This window comes from Cervus canadensis, chromosome 8 (genome assembly GCF_019320065.1).
Source record: "Cervus canadensis isolate Bull #8, Minnesota chromosome 8, ASM1932006v1, whole genome shotgun sequence".
NCBI classification, from domain to species: Eukaryota; Metazoa; Chordata; class Mammalia; order Artiodactyla; family Cervidae; genus Cervus; species Cervus canadensis.
The window spans coordinates 20,719,403-20,735,650 of NC_057393.1; the positions used below are offsets into that span (position 1 = coordinate 20,719,403).

Genomic DNA, 16,248 nt, shown 5'->3' on the forward strand with positions numbered 1-16,248 from the left:
TGAATCTATTCTCTGCCCAAACCCTTCATTTTTATAATGGGTAATTATAGTAAAAACTTCAATTAACCAGAACCCTCAATTAACATGATTTCCCCTCTTGCACTCTATTTTTAGGACAAAGTGGTGGAAAAAAATCATAAGACATCATTCATGTGAGTGATTTAGTTTGAAAATCTTTCAGGATAGAATATGCTATAGTATAGTAGGTAGAAAAAAATCTAGAATAAAATTACATCCATACCATGATAACCAATACACAGGAAATACATACATAACAAGAGCTGGAAGAGAATAAATTATTTTGTTGAATATTGTGGTATAATTGTAACCTTTCTATTCTGCTATCTTTTTAACGTTATGTTGTTACATGAATCAAAATCAAAGAGAAGTAATGTATAACCTCAACATATATACTGCATTTTCTATTCTACATCCATGTAGCACTGAGACTGAGAATCAGAATCTTAAATCCTTCAAAGATCTCTATAGATGCCAGAAAAATATTTAAGACTGTCACATCCTATCAAGAAAGAAAAATAGGTCACTTGGGGAATATTTCCTCCAAAATGAGCTGAAACAAGAAGGGCTTATTAGTTAATTTTCAACTAATTTGAAAATAAATGTATCAGGACATTCCTTATTCAGAAGTGTCAGACTTACTCAAAATCTCACTGCAGTACAAAACTCAACAGTCCACAGAGTAGTTCAGGATAAGTAACCACTCCTCAATAGAAAGCTCATGATACTAAGTCCATCTATTTAAAATACTGTTTATTTGTGATTTTACATTAATTAGCATTACATCTAAGAGCAATATCAGATAACATTTATACATTTTCCACAGGACACAGAGGTTCATTGGCTCATTCTTTATGCCAAAGCAAGTAAATAGAGGCATTAGCAAAAGGTGCAAATAGTTCACTGTTGCATTTAAAAAATACTTATGCACATTGCATTCATTTAAGATATATATATTTTTAAAAAGTTATGGAAAAGCATAGTTCACAGGTTACTGTTTCTACATACGTTGTAATACAACATAAATGATGTAGAACAAAAAAGAATCCTCAAACACAGAATTAAGCAACTGAAGGTTTCCACTAAGATTAAAACACTGACTCCAGTAGTTAGTGAGATCTAGAACGAACTTTCCAGGCTCCATTTCAACTTTGCATCATCAAACACTCACAGTCAAACAGAACCAGCCCCGCAACACACTATAATCCATGGAATTTTTTTTATACACCAACTCACCCTCCAGAAATACTTTGGATTATTTTTTACTCATTGACTATTTTGGATCATTGATTTTACAATGATTTGTGACATTACTTGGGTGAAAGGAAAAAAAAAAACAACTATATTTAGCCTAGGTTTAAATTTGTATTTACATTAGAAAGAAAGTTAACTGAAAAGAAAAATTGGTAAAAATTAAGAAGTGGTAGTTTTTTCATGGTGGGGGTGTGGAGATTAGACCCACTGCTTTCTTCTTGTGCCACCTTCTAAAAATCATAACGTTAAAAAGGATTTCACCCTTTTAAAACTTGAATGTCAACTAAGAAATACAATGGTTTTGGTAGAGAATCAGGATTTTAGCAATTGGGGACATGCTGAAATTACACTTCAAATCCTATCATGACTGTGCAGCATCACCCTAGAACTCTTCTCATAACACCTCTCTTATTCCCTTCACTGCTCACCTCCTCTCTCAGTCTCTTCCTTCCCATTTGGTTACCATGCGAGGGCTTTTTCATTCATTAGCAATACTAAGAGAAAAATACATTGTAAGGTTCAAATATGAATCTTGTTATGCCTTTAAATGCTCTAATCCCCTTTTGATACTAAGTCCCTGGATTCTTTAATTATATTTAAAGTATACTTAGTACCAAGCAGCCTCAAATGTGCTCTACTGTTAAATGATTGGCTAATAGGCTTATGACATTTTTATACTGAATGGTATACAAACGTCTCAACATACAAAAATCGTTTTTGCCAGAGTTAAACTAAATAACCCATGTTATGTGTATAAAATCCCCTTCATTGAAAAATAAGGGGGTTTCTAAACTAATAAAAAAGGAACTTTTCAAAAATTATAGTTTACTAAAATGACCTTATTTTTTTCAAACAAAGTTACTTCAGGTGAGGAAATTTCATACTATGAATAAAATTCCAAATGAATCTTTTCTTAACTTTAAAAAAAACAATTATGTGCCAGTGTATACTAATGCTATAGATTCTTATCTTAGAAGCTTTTAAAGCATTCTGTTATGCCCATTGAAACAATGGAACCCAAAAGTTACAGTCAATAATCATGATAAAAAACTATAATCTCATTACCAAGTGAAGCAGGTTTTGAGAAACAAAAATTCTCTCACTTGTTCACTGGTAATTTCTTTCCAGATATTATGTAGAAGGCCTGAAGTAATTCAGACAGATATCTGTTTGTGGGGATTATAATAATACTTCATGAGGGCAAAGCTAATCAAAACTAGCAATTGTTTAAAAATTCAAAACCTTTTTGGGACATAGAAAATGAGAGATGACTTTGAAAGTGTTTTTCATAATATGTTTTTCTTTTAGTAAAACTCTTTCCAGTTCTTAAAAGTCCAGTTTGCTACAGACCCCCAATCTGATCTACCACTGCATATTAATGATCAACTTATATGTGGTTTTTAAATGTGCAACGTCACATTGTAATAACAATTATAAAAAGACTCTATTTAGGCTTCAACTTTCTCCTTTTTTTTGTTCTTTTTCAGAAAAGAAGGAGTGCGGAATTTCTTCTTTTTCTTGGATGGTGATTTTGAAGGTGAGCCTTCAGGTGACAGGACTTCTTCAATTTTTTCTGGAGACTTGATGGTTATCTCGATGCTTTCTATGGTGGTGCTTGTGGTTAACCTGCTTACTCGCTGAGCAAGCTCATCTTCAACACCATGCATGTCATCCTTGCCATTCACTATCAGGACGGGTACGTCCATGGAGATGAAGCTCTTGGAAAATAGCTCATGGTTTTCTATAAAAGGGGAGGATTTTTTTTGTTATTTTATATAGTCAACATCTTTGCTTTATTTTACAAAACTGAAATGCTTAAGCAATGTACTAAGGCATTACTTTGATCCCAATAAAGACAGATGGTTATTTTAATAGACTATGGGCCTATTAGCATGAAGCTAATGCTCTTAAATGGTATAAAGGGAACAAAGTTGTTAGAACAAAGAATGAAGGCTAGATAAGTCCAGTTTGATGACTTGACAGTTTCATTGTAAATCAAGTCAGTATAAATGAGGAAGACAACATACATATATTTTTCTTTAATTTTGGAGTCATCTGGAAATCAAAGTTGAAAAAGATTTCATGCTTCTGACTGGAAGACATATGACAAACCAATTTTAATTTCACAAATTCTTAAGAACTATTAGGTTGCCAAATATCCAGATTAAGGTAAGTCAGTATAAATGCTGAACAAAAGTAGCACCCCATAATAATAAAAGAAAATAAAATCATTGGGAGCTGTAAGTAAAATGCATGGTAAGAAACTTACTGTATCAGGTGTTCAATTTCTTTATATGAAGACAAATGACAGAGGGACAGACTCTAAAGATTAACTGGGTGAAGGCTGTGGGAAATTACATTGAATACCTTCTAATTTTTCAGGGATATTTTGCGGTGACTGAGTTTGAGACTGAATTTGTGAAACAGATGAAGCGTCATCTGAGAGTAATTCCTGCTCAGCATCTGTTGGATAAGAGTTTAGTTAAAAGCCATGCAAAACAAAAAAGCATTAAGATTTCAGGAAGGTTAGCGCATACATCAAATACCTGCATACACAGGGATGATAAACGCTTCAGCCATGAGCTGAGCATGCTCACAGTTATCCCACACATCGACCATTATGTGTGGAAAGAGGAGGTTCATGTGTTAACACTCCGGCTGCTACTGCTAATTTGACATACATGCTTTAAGGAAGCATGGCTACTGACAGCCCAGGCAAATAATATGTTAAGCATTTAGCTTTTGCTACAGTGTTAGAAAACCAAAAATACATTGAGCAGCCAAATGAAAGGAAATCTGAAAGCCTCACCAATGATGCTACATTAATGAGGCAAAATGCCTCACTGAATTTTTGAATAATATCCAATTAGTGATTCCTCTCAGAGCAATATTAGTGAGCTAATTCAGGTCACAATGAATGTGGAAGAAACTCCTTATAAAGTTATATATACAAGGAGATGGTTCTATTGTGCTATATACTTGTTACCTGGCATCTTTAGGCTTTCAAAAAATAAGAGATTAAAGAGGGACATTTTACAAAATACAAAAATAAAGTTTCCAGCCTTATGTTAGAATGAACATAAGTTGAAGAATACCACTTAGAACACTTAATGTGATTATATTAATGAATCAGGATGACTCCCTTTTGTCACAAAGACACTATCACACTAATGAGAACTGTTTCCTGAATGATCCAGATGTCATTAGTTCTTTCTACATGATATCAAATAGGCACAAAGATTCTTTAACTAGTGGTTCTATTTTGCTTTGGGTAAAAATTTCAACTGTGTGTTGAAGATGCTTTAAAGCAGAGGCTCTTACGCTCTTTGGGGGTCATAGTCTTCTTGTCCTCTACCCTGCACCCCTGACTTCCTCAAATATAAAATTAAGCAAATATTAATTATATTTTATATTATATTTAAGATATTTTTCAGATGGCTCATAGATTGTCTGAAGCTTATCCAAAGAGCCAAGACTGAGAACCCTCTCTATAAAGAATCTCTTATTCTTGAGTAAAAGTGAGCTAGTATTCAATTGGTGTTTTCATGAACAGTTCTTAAATGCAACCCTTATTTAGGGTTCTGAAGTCAGAAAAAAGAAACCTTACTAGAGTGCCCATGTGCTTAAGGGAAGTCACATAAAAACTCTAGCATCCCACTTTATTTTAGATTTGGAAATTATAGTACTGACATCTTGAGACATCCAGGAGCAACAGAGATTTTACAAAACATTAAAGCTACATACCTGTGAATTTACAATTATGTCAAAGTAAAACAAAATTTTTTAAAAAGCCACATTTTCTGAAATGTTTAAATCTATTAATTTATCTACATTTACTTTAGCTACTGATTCTTTACTCATCTGGGGATTTCACTTTACTATAGAAGACTTTCTGCTAGCAATCAGATGGCTTTCTAAGGAAAACAGTCTTTTCTACATGTTAACTTACGTGGTCTGTGGTAACTCTTCACATTTTAATCCTACTTACACTCAAGTAAAGACTGAAAGAGAGCACATGGAACAACTGATGGTAAAGAAACATTAAAAAAAAAAATCCTGACTGCCTTCTATCATCCAACTCAAGGGGCTCTGTTAGCAGTGTGGTTAGCTGGGGCTTAACTTCAAAGTGAACTAACCTTCCAGGCCTTGCTGTTTACGTTCGATTGTCCTCTTATACTCTTCAAGTTCTCCTTCTGTGAGATGACTGAAGGGGTTGGGAGGAGCTGGTGGGGCATGATCATCATCTTCAAACTGCATGGTCTTGCAAAAAAAAACACTGACTTGTTACCAAGAGTAATACTCATATATGTATATTTATTTATATATATTTACATCTACATATACCCACAACTTCATATACACTCACTTAAATGTATATATGATGTGACACCCTAACTCACAACACCCATAAGAAATGATAAAGTAACACGTTTTAAAATATTCATATCCAGATTAGTGATTTTAGACCACTGATCCAATAGACTAAAACTGCCAGTGATGCTTCCTCAAGCCTGCATAGGTCAATTTTAATAACTTTTTAAAAAAAAAAGAAAACTAAACCAAGTTCTAGAAATTTCCATGTAACTAAGAAATATCTTAAAAACCAAGAATGTCAAAAAGCCTTTGTAAAAAAAGGCTTCGAAAAATGAAACGGCACCAAGAGAACTTTTAAAATCTGCCGTGAAAATAAACTTGTACCTATTTGCTCTAGGAAAGAAATCAATGAGACTTTGAGCTAAATATGGCAGATTGAAAGCATGCATTAAAAGAAAATTCCTCCCCAAACCCTACTAAAATGATAGTAAAGGAATAGTAGCAAAAATGGTATAAACTTTTAAGGACAAAAGAATGGAAGAGGAGACAACACAGGATGAGAAATGGTAACACATGGTCTGAAGATGGAAAACAGGTGGAAGAGTAGGTGGCAGAGATGAGAGAACTGAAGCCTTAGGCCTGCAAAGAAGGATGCAAAAAAGAATGCTTGTGTGCCGTGGAGGTCTGAAAAAGGCTCAAGTACCACAGAAAGTTGTGGTGAAGAAAAGCTGAAAAGGGGCAACTTAGAAGTGTGAAGAAGGAACAGATAGATTCTCAGCTCCCCTTTCCTGTTCCACACACATCAGCAGTGCTCTCTCTCTCATCTCTGCAGAAGATCAGGGACTTATTCTTCAGAACGACTGATTTGGGGACAGAAAACACAGTTAAGGGCTCCCAGGATGATGGAGGCAGACTGGCAAGAGACTAGAGAACTCTCTGGATAAATTAAATGACCCCAGATAAAAGAACTACGGATACTAGCATTTGGGCATTCCTGAAAGAAACAACCTGGTCCATATCCAGGCACCCTGCAGAGGAGCTCACCAGTTCCCAAGCTCTGCACACACCTGAGCTCTGACTGGCTTTCAGTGTCTCATTCTTAAATACAGACAGACTACCATGGACTTCCAGACACTTGAGGAAAAGTTTCCAACATGGAGGAGACCAGAATTAAGAAGAAAAAGGGAACTCAGAAGAAACAGACAATAAAGGCAGCTGAAGAAAAATTAAAGTTGATATCCTCAGAATAAGAGGGGAAAATAGGAAATCTATAAGAGAAAATAAGACCAAGATATTATAAGGGAAAAAAAAAGGAACATTCAGGGAATAAGAAGTCTTAAAATTAAAAAAAAAATCAAAATAGAAAATTAAATAGAAGGCTTAGAAAATAGAGTCAAGCAAATCTTCCAGAAAGTAGGATTAAAAGACAAAGAGAAAATAGGAAAGAAAAAAATCAGAGGCTTAATCAGAGATCCAACTAACAGTATATTAATATATATCCTGTGAATAGGAACTGAAGAACCTCTTGATAAGGGTGAAAGAAGAGAGTGAAAAAGCTCAACATTCAAAAAACTAAGATCATGGCATCCGGTCCCATCACTTCATCACTTCCTCAAGTAGAAGGGGAAAAAGTGGAAATAATGACAGATTTTATTTTCTTGGACTCCAAAATCCCTGTGGACAGTGACTGCAGCCCTGGTATTAAAAGACACTTGCTCCTTGGAAGAAAAGATATGACAAGCCTAGACAGCATATTAAAAAGCAAAGACATCACTTCACTAACAAAGGTCCATCTAGTCAAAGCTATGGTTTTTCCAGTAGTCATGCACAATGTGAGAGTTGGACCATAAAGAACACTGAGTGATGAAGAATTAATGCTTTCAAACTGTGGTGCTGGAGAAGACTCTTGAGAGTCCCTTGGACTCCAAGGAGATGAAACCAGTCCATCCTAAAGGAAATCAGCCCTAACCCTAACCCTAACCTAAAGGTTAGGGTTCACTGGAAGGCCGCTGAAGCTAAAGCTTCAATACTTTGCCCACCTGATGCAAGGAGCCAACTCACTGGAAAAGACCCTGATGCTGGGAAAGATTGAGAGCAGGAGGAAGAGGAGGGTGATAGAGGATGAGATGGTTGGATGGCATCACCGATTCAATGGACATGAATTTGAGCAAACTCTGGGAGATAGGGAAAGACAGGGAAGCCTGGCGTGCTGCAGTTAAGGGGAGGCAAAGAGTCGGACATGACTTGGTGACTGAACAACAACAATATATAACCTGACAGAAAAAGAAACTGAAGGGAAAAAAGACTACTTAACTGAAGAAATACTTAAAAAATCCCCAGAACTGAAGGACAAGACTTTGCAGATTGAAAAGGGTTACTAAATGCTAAAAATGGAAACAAAAAAGAAATCTACTACAAAGCACACCAACATAAAATCTCAGAATAGCAGGAATGTAGACAAGGTCTTAAAAAAGAGGCCTACAGGAAGTCACATGAATCACAATACTCTCCTGCTTTCAACATTAATGGGAGTTAGGGGACAACATGGTGATGTTTTTCATATTACTTGCAAAACAGAATTCTGTATCTATTACATGCACATATGAAGGTAGAATACAGGTTTTCAGACTGTTCCCTCTTATGACACGTATCCTTTCTCAGAAAGCTATTAGAGGATGTGCTCAATGATAAAGGAATAAATCAAGAAAGTGGGAGACACGCTGGAAACAGAATGCAGGAAACAGAACCACACAGCGAGAAGCACAGGACCCTCAGGACGAGCCAGTGTGTCTGGCCTAAAGAGCAGCTGGCTGAGATCTGGACCCTAATGACAATGGCAAAGAGCTGGACCTGAGAGACTACCTGTTACCTTTGACTCTATGGAAAATAATAGTAAGAAAAGTTTGGGAAGAACTAAGCCTCAGTTCAGTTCAGTCGCTCAGTCTTGTCCGACTCTTTGCGACCCCATGAATCACAGCACGCCAGGCCTCCCTGTCCATCACCAACTCCCGGAGTTTACTCAAACTCATATGTCTATCGAGTCAGTGATGCCATCCAGCCATCTCATCCTCTGTCATCCCCTTCTCCTCCTGCCCCCAATCCCTCCCAGCATCAGGGTCTTTTCCAATGATTCAACTCTTCACATGAGGTGGCCAAAATATCAGAGTTTCAGCTTCAGCATCAGCCCTTCCAATGAACACCCAGGACTGATCTGCTTTAGGATGGACTGGCTGGATCTCCTTGCAGTCCAAGGGACTCTCAAGAGTCTTCTCCAACACCATAGTTCAAAAGCATCAATTTTTTGGCGCTTAGCTTTCTTCACAGTCCAACTCTCACATCGAACTAAGCATAATGTATCCCAAATACTAAGCCAATGAAAAAAGGAGGCAGCTTTTTCTCCGGAGGCAGAAAAGTTGTCTAAGAAAGGAAATGTCATCTTGGAATACTATCTGGCTCAGCAGTGAGCATTTAAAAATATAAACACTGAAAGCTACCTAGACAAAACATCGTGATACAACCTTACTGGGAGAATGCAAACGGGAAGCCTTGTGTAAATAGGCTAAATCCTCATCATCCATAAAAGAAGTCACTATTATCTTTCATTAATTCTAAGATGTGCTTTTCTCTCACAATTTCTCATCTCTGAAATTGGGATTCATCTTATCATTGGTTTCTTAACAATGATAAATGTCAGCATTTAAATCTCTTTTAGTGATATATAAAACAATGGTTTAAGCTGATGAAGCAGATTTGATGACATAAAAATGAAGTCTAAAACTGATAAATCAAGAAGGAGAATAAAGATGTTCTTTAGAAACCAAAGTAAATGCTAGAATAAAGTCCTTGCCCCTAGAAATTGGGAATTGAAGGTGACATTTTAAGTCTTGTGGATTATTTGACTTTTTAACTTGTGTTTATATTAACTTTAGTAAAAACAATTACTCATATTTAAAAAGCAGAAATTATTGGGAAAACAAAGATCATATTGCTTCATGGACTTACAGAAGGAGGCTTATCCACAACAATTCCAGCAAGCAACTGAGACTGTGGTCCTGCTGTTTTCAAGTCATATCGATTTTGTTCTCGAATCTGAATTGAAAAACAGTAAGAAGTTCTTAGGGGCAACTCTGCAGGTGACCTTTGGTTTACTATTTGACCACCCCGGGTAAGGGCTGCTTTAATTCCCCCTCCATAAAGCTCTCTCTCACCATCTTAACAACTCACATTAATCTCCTCCACTTCTCTTGACATGAGATTTCCTATTGTCTTGCAGTGTTAGAGAGCTACATTTTTCACTAATACAGCAGAAATATGTCTAATACTTCTTCCCCATATAGCCCTCTTATCAGAAACCAGAAAAGAGCTGGAGGTATTCCATACAAGTTAAAATTATACAGAATTAAATGGCAAATTCTTCTGTATTCAAACCTCTAAACTTAGCATTAATCAGATTCAGTCCCTAGTGATTTAAACATAAAACTGCATAAAAATGCCTCCTCCAGCCACAGAAGACCCATGTCTTACCTTATTTCTCTTTTCTAGTACCTCATTCGGGTTGGTGTTTAAAGGAACAAACTGATTTGGATCTTCAATTTTGATAGGTGTTCCGCTACTAACTTTAGAAGAGTCCTCTGCTTTCATCCACTAAAAAAAATAAAAAATTTTCTAGAATGAAGCTTTGTACTAAGGAAATATGGTAGATTCTTGATAACTGTTTATTGACTCAAGAGGGTGGGGGCATATACCACCAACATGTTAAAGAATTTCACTAAGCAGTTTTTGGTGGTAAATTAGTGTATCTCCCATACTAGTTAAACTTAGCATTCACTTAAAAACAAACAAACAAATGTTGGTACCATGAAGAACACTAAATTATGCAGCTATTTAAATTTTCTCCTTTTGGCATTTTAAACATGTTGGTGAAAATATTTCAAGCATATAGAGCTTGATCTCACACTAACTCACATTTAGAGTTGCCACCTGCACTGAAGTTTTATCATGTGATGATGGCTAAGAAGTCATCAAAAAGGACTCAAGAAATCTCTTAGGATTTAGTTTTTCAGATTGAATTTTAAAATTTTGGCTGACAGAATGGGCCAAGCCCCTGATTAGCATTTTGCAAAGGGGATAATCTGGTAGTAATCTATAGTATAATGGCACCACAGGGGTGGAAGAGCCTTATATAATTCTCATTTATCCATCATATCCCTCAAAGAAGGATAATATTTATCAAGATTAATGATGACTAGCCATTAGTTCTTTCAAGAAAATTAATTCTAGGAAACATATGTTCTTTTACTAGGAGATAAGAAATCATATTGACTAGAGAAAAAACACTGATGCCTAGGTATTTCCATACTGAATACTACTGATTTATATGATAGGATGAACTAATTCTGAGTACCTAGAGAATATTTAATGATAATGATAAGCACTCCAAAATTAAACCAAATCTGAGACAAAACGTTGAAAACTTTTAAGATTACCTGTTTCTTTATCTACAAGATCTTGCCTAAGGGTAGCTACATGCAGTAATTCACAAAACTTGGCACCATTAGGAGTTGACAACTTTTATAGTTCTGATTCATGAGTACACTATAACTATAAACCAGTCATCATGCAATGGATAGAACTGGGTTCCAGAGTCAGATTGCCTGCTTTCAAACCCTGATTCTACGATTCACAGATGATTAGTTAATCCCTCTGTGCTTCAGTTTTCTCATCTATAAAATGGAGGAGAAAAACAGCATCTGCTCCATAGTAGGAGAAATAAATAGAGATAATTTATGTACGGCATGTGGAACAAAGTGCCTTGCACAAATGTTATCTAGTAAGTTATAGTCATATTATTATATTCTACTTTCCCAATATCTTCAACACAGACCATTCAATTCATCAGTAACTAGGCAAAATCTTTAGTAAAGGCAAAGCATGTTAAGTAGGGACATACTGTGATTTTGGTCCTGGGGCTCGTCTCCCCATTCCGAGACTCCTCAGGCACGTTCACTTTCATGTAGGTGTTTGGCGAGTTCAACCATCTGGTTTTTTCACGCTGCTGCCTCTGTGCCATGTATTTGAGAGGTGAGAGGGGCACTGTATCATCTTCGAAGGAAAAGGCAGTCACAGTGGCTGGGATCTCTACATCACTCTTGTGCCTTGGCTTTTCTCGAATGAGAGGGTGCCTATAAGCATAGCCTGTTCTATATCCCTGGGGGAGGGAGAAACCACATTTGAAGCAATCAAACTTGTCCCAAACACAGCATTTAGAGGCTAATTCTTTAAACAAATGATTCTTTCGCTGAAAAACAAAAAGGGGGAAATCCTTCCAAACTCCACATAACTGCCACATAACACTAGAGTTGAAGTTAAGCAAATTTCAAGATCTAGTTAAAATTGATTTCAGCTGACAAAGCAATTTCCACTCACACAGCTATTTCTGACAAAGGTAATTTCAAAACTGCTGACCAGAAACACTTTCCAAGATATAAACCGGTTTTCTGGAGGCCAAATCTCAGTGCTCACTTAAGTCTTTGTTCCTGGGTCTGAAGGCAATCTGCTTTCTGACTCTTAGCAGAAGAGGGTAAAAATCTAAGATAAGATGACAGTTGCCTGTTTCACCAATTCTTAAAATACACCAAGTTCCTTCCTAGGGTCACACTGCTCCCAGAGGAGTAATGAGCATGTTCCCAAACCACAGGGAGGAGGGGACATCTGGTCCTAAATCTGGAAACATGAAATCAAGTTCATGGTCAATTTTTTACCTACCAAGTTGTCCAGAGTCCTCATCAGCCCTTCAAACTCAATCTCGCCAACCTTCCACTTTTGATGGGAACCCATATTCACTCCTCCTCCTCCAGATGCCGCTACAGTGTGAGTGGAAGCTTTGTACTTCTGAAGGTCCAGCACAAGCAGATTGTCTACCCCACCTGCCCCCGCCAGTGCCCGCACCTGTAATTGATGGCACAGTATTAGAGGCACAGGACTGGAAAGACTGGAACGAGCACTTCACTTTGAAAAAGGCACAAGTTTGATTCTGCAAGTATTTGTAACATGTCTTCAGGCTACCAACAAAGAAACTTGTGAAAGCAGGCAGCTTTAGGAGCTTTTCCATCTATCCATACCTTCCAGGGCTCTGACCCTCCCTGATGGAAAACACATTTAGAGCCATACCCTTTAATATATTTCAAGTAACTGAATTCTCTTGCCAAATTTTAAAGTTCTTTCCTTGCAGTTTTCCCATGGCCGTCCAGTTTAAACTTTTGTTGAAAGTTATAATTTTAAAGGAATATAAACACCATATTGTGAATTTAAGAATACTGAAGCAGAAGTCACCTCGTTATTTCAATATAATGAAGCTTTTCATAGCCTCATTTGAGAAGACTGACCATTAAAGCAAAAAAAAAAGAAAAGTTGGTAGTTAACAACAGTTAAAGTTGGTAGGAAAAGTACACCCCCCCTCTCCCCTCCTTTTTGCAGCCTTTCCAATAAATTCAGATTCTAACCATTTGCTTCAAGAAAATCTGCCTGGTTTTTCTTAAAGGGGGGAAATTAGGGCTGTTAAATACGCCCAGCTTCTCTGGGGTTAATAAATATCTAATCCATTTTAATAATGAGGCTGAGGCTACGGAACCTCTGGAAATTGCATGAGTTCCTAAAACTTCTGGTGCTGCTCTTACCCTTTTTATAAAAGTGACCACAACACAGCTGACCTTTGATAACTGGCAGTCATCTCTGTTCATCAATTAGCACCACACCGCGAGAGGGTGAAAAGGGAGAAATGTGCAGCTATGCCGTCTTGAAAAGTAGGATTATGAAGAAAATTATGTTTATGAAGCCCTTAGATTTGGTGTGTCTATACATGAATTTTGATTTTCTTTCTTCCTGTTTTCAAAAGATACTCAGTTGACCCTTTTTACTCAAGTAAAGCACAAGTTCTCTTAAAAGACAAAACAAAACAAAAAGACACCAACTGATAGAACCCTGGAAATAAGTAAACACAATACCCAACCCAACAAATAATAAAGCAAAAAAAGGCAGGGAGAGGGGTAAAAATTTTTCTTACTTGAGTCTCACAGGCTATCTGCACATTAAAAATGTAATGAAAAGCCTCCTCAACTGTTTCTCCAAGTGCTACCACACCATGATTTCTGAGTACCAGCACCTAAAATAGAATCCCAAAGCAATCACTTTAAATAACTGGCATAGCTCACACTGCTTTCATCAACAGTAACAGCAACAAAAATAGCTCCTTTGATAGAGACTCTACTACACACCTTACAACTTGGCCCCAGAACTTTCTGCAGTTGAATTCTCTCCTCCTGTTCATCAAGTGACCCTTGGTAATCATAATAAGCAACATCTCCCAGGATCAGGGACTCTTGAGAAATTGGAAGGATCCCGCACTTCATGGAGGACACCTATTTGATCGGGTTCATGCCAAGATAACACATTTGGTTACTGATTACACCTTCACAGGAAGAACTGGATTCTTCAGTCAGCTCACGCAGCACTGGCCTATTCACTGTGCTCAGCACTCCAGACTCCTCCCATTTTAGTTCTTTGCTTCTTCAAGAGAAAGAAAAGAACTTGTGGATTCTATTTACATGCTGTGCCAGATATTAGGAAAGAAGCTTTGCTCTAAAGAACTCAATGACGCAATTATTAAACTGATTCATTAAAAATGCAAATGCTCTCTCTCCAGTTTTTTCCCAGAACAGTAGCATTTAGTCCAAAGGGCCTTTTGCTTTCTTATGCAGAGGATTAATACTTTGAAAATGACTTCAAATGGTGGGGTCTGAAAGAATGAAGATTATAAAGTATCATGGAAGGAAAGCCATGGAAATAACACTTCCCAGGGTCATTGTTGGTTTTGGCCCTTCAGTGACTTACAGCTGCTGTTGCGAGGGTATGGATGTGTATCACACACTTAACATCAGGACGTGTTGAATATATCGCAGCATGGGGACTGAAGCCTGCATGGTCAATTTTCAAATTAGTACTTCCCTGATCAACCACTTCTCCTATTATATTGACTTTCACCTGGAAAAATCAGAAAGACATACTTAATTGGTACACAAGCATCAAAGTTTCCCGTGTTCCACAAGTTAAATTGGTGGGTGGGGTTGGGGTGGAGGGGGTGGCAAACTTCTTTGTCAAAAGCCAGAAGGCAAATATTTTAGATTTTGTGGGCCTCTGTTGCAACTACTCAACTCTACCACTACAGTAAAAAAGCTGCCACAAAGGACTGTGAAAGAATGGGTGTGGCTTTGTTCCCACCGAATTTTATTTACAACATGTAGTCTGCAACAAAATAGCATTGAGCAAGAAGTACAGTTTTTAAGAAACTGAATAACTTAAGCTCTTCGCTGACGGTCTGGCATTTACTGAACTTGCTGGAAAATGTCTATTTGCTAATTAACACCACAGCACTAGAATCAACAAAGTTCCTACTGCTCTAGAGGCCAATGACAGTACTCCAGAGTACAATCACGAAAAAATAAATGCTAGAATGTCACACCCTATACTCACACCAACTGAACTTTGTTTAAATCTATCTATAAAACATATAGACTGTGTGTGTGCATGTTTAAACAAATTACAGAGTACAGAAAAAAAAAATCAAAAGATTCTCTTCAAAACATGAATGGGTTTACTGATTAGATCAATTCATTTATTAGGCTCTTCAACTACCCTGCTTTTCTTGAACCCTAAAGCTCTTCTTAAAAAAATCAACATTAACTTTCCAAATTCTTCCCTGTTCACTAGTAAATGTTTTTCCATCCATACCTCTTCTTGTTCTGTCTGCTACTAAAAGCTAAAAGCTGTCAGAAAAGTACAAGGAAGCACAGAAAAAGTAACATAGGAATGAAAACTGTACCAAATTGGAGGCTGTGGCTTCAGAAAAAGACAGGCCTCTGGGAATTATTATTATGTGGTCTTGCTCCTTACTTATTCTTACCTGGGAGAAACAAAACAAAACAAAATAGAATTAGTATGAGGTGTTTATATTTCACAGTGTAAACATGACTAAGAATATACTCATAATGAATAACTGTAAGATATCTGGGTGGGGGGATGGACAAAGCAGAAATTAAAGGCATGCAACATGAAACTTGCCTTGAAAAGTTTTCTTCCCTCAAGCCTTCAATACTTGCTAAAAAAATCTGACATTAGGTCTTCATTTACTGGACTTACCTAAAGTGTTATTTTGGGAGTTCTAAGGTTGTTTAGGGTCAGGTCATCTCAGGATAAATGAATGCCAATATTATTCAACCTAATGAGATATGACTATAATTTTGATTTACTTTATGGAAATTAAGGGGAAACAGGCAAAGGAAAGAGAAAAAAATCTCTTCCTAGGAAGGAATTAAGGTGGAAAAGAAAGGGAAACCAAGGAATAGCTGGAGGAAGGAATGAAAAGTTGTAGGAAAATTGTATCTCATATCTGTGCCATTTTCATAACACATTATTTCCATACCTTTTGCTTCCAAACATTGTCTTGTTTCCAAGTGTGGCAACATGAAAACAAGATAATGATGAAAAACGGGGAAAATATATTTAAAAAATAAAGACCAAGGAGGAAACCTCCATTGCCTCCTCTACTTTCCCTGCCCCAAATGCTTTTTAAAGCATTAAAAAAAAAAAAATCACTGACTCTCAGAT

At 36.9% G+C, this 16,248-nt stretch overlaps 1 protein-coding gene across 10 annotated transcripts in view; it reads right to left on the reverse strand.

Annotated features, from left to right (window-relative positions):
• Positions 1 to 754: 754 nt before the first annotated feature.
• Positions 755 to 16,248, reverse strand: part of ADD3 (adducin 3) — a 133,070-nt gene continuing 117,576 nt past the window's right edge. For 8 of the 10 annotated variants that reach the window (XM_043475483.1, XM_043475476.1, XM_043475479.1 and 5 more), the window contains 11 exons: positions 15,464 to 15,544; positions 14,476 to 14,625; positions 13,860 to 14,003; positions 13,649 to 13,747; positions 12,352 to 12,534; positions 11,537 to 11,794; positions 10,111 to 10,230; positions 9,589 to 9,675; positions 5,409 to 5,532; positions 3,640 to 3,735; positions 755 to 3,013 (listed from right to left, as the gene is read on the reverse strand). In XM_043475483.1, the coding sequence (XP_043331418.1) occupies positions 2,721 to 3,013; positions 3,640 to 3,735; positions 5,409 to 5,532; positions 9,589 to 9,675; positions 10,111 to 10,230; positions 11,537 to 11,794; positions 12,352 to 12,534; positions 13,649 to 13,747; positions 13,860 to 14,003; positions 14,476 to 14,625; positions 15,464 to 15,544 (1,635 nt within the window). In that variant the 3' untranslated portion in view covers positions 755 to 2,720. The remainder of the gene's footprint in view (positions 3,014 to 3,639; positions 3,736 to 5,408; positions 5,533 to 9,588; positions 9,676 to 10,110; positions 10,231 to 11,536; positions 11,795 to 12,351; positions 12,535 to 13,648; positions 13,748 to 13,859; positions 14,004 to 14,475; positions 14,626 to 15,463; positions 15,545 to 16,248) is intronic. The other 2 variants (XM_043475484.1, XM_043475485.1) reach the window with 1 other exon arrangement.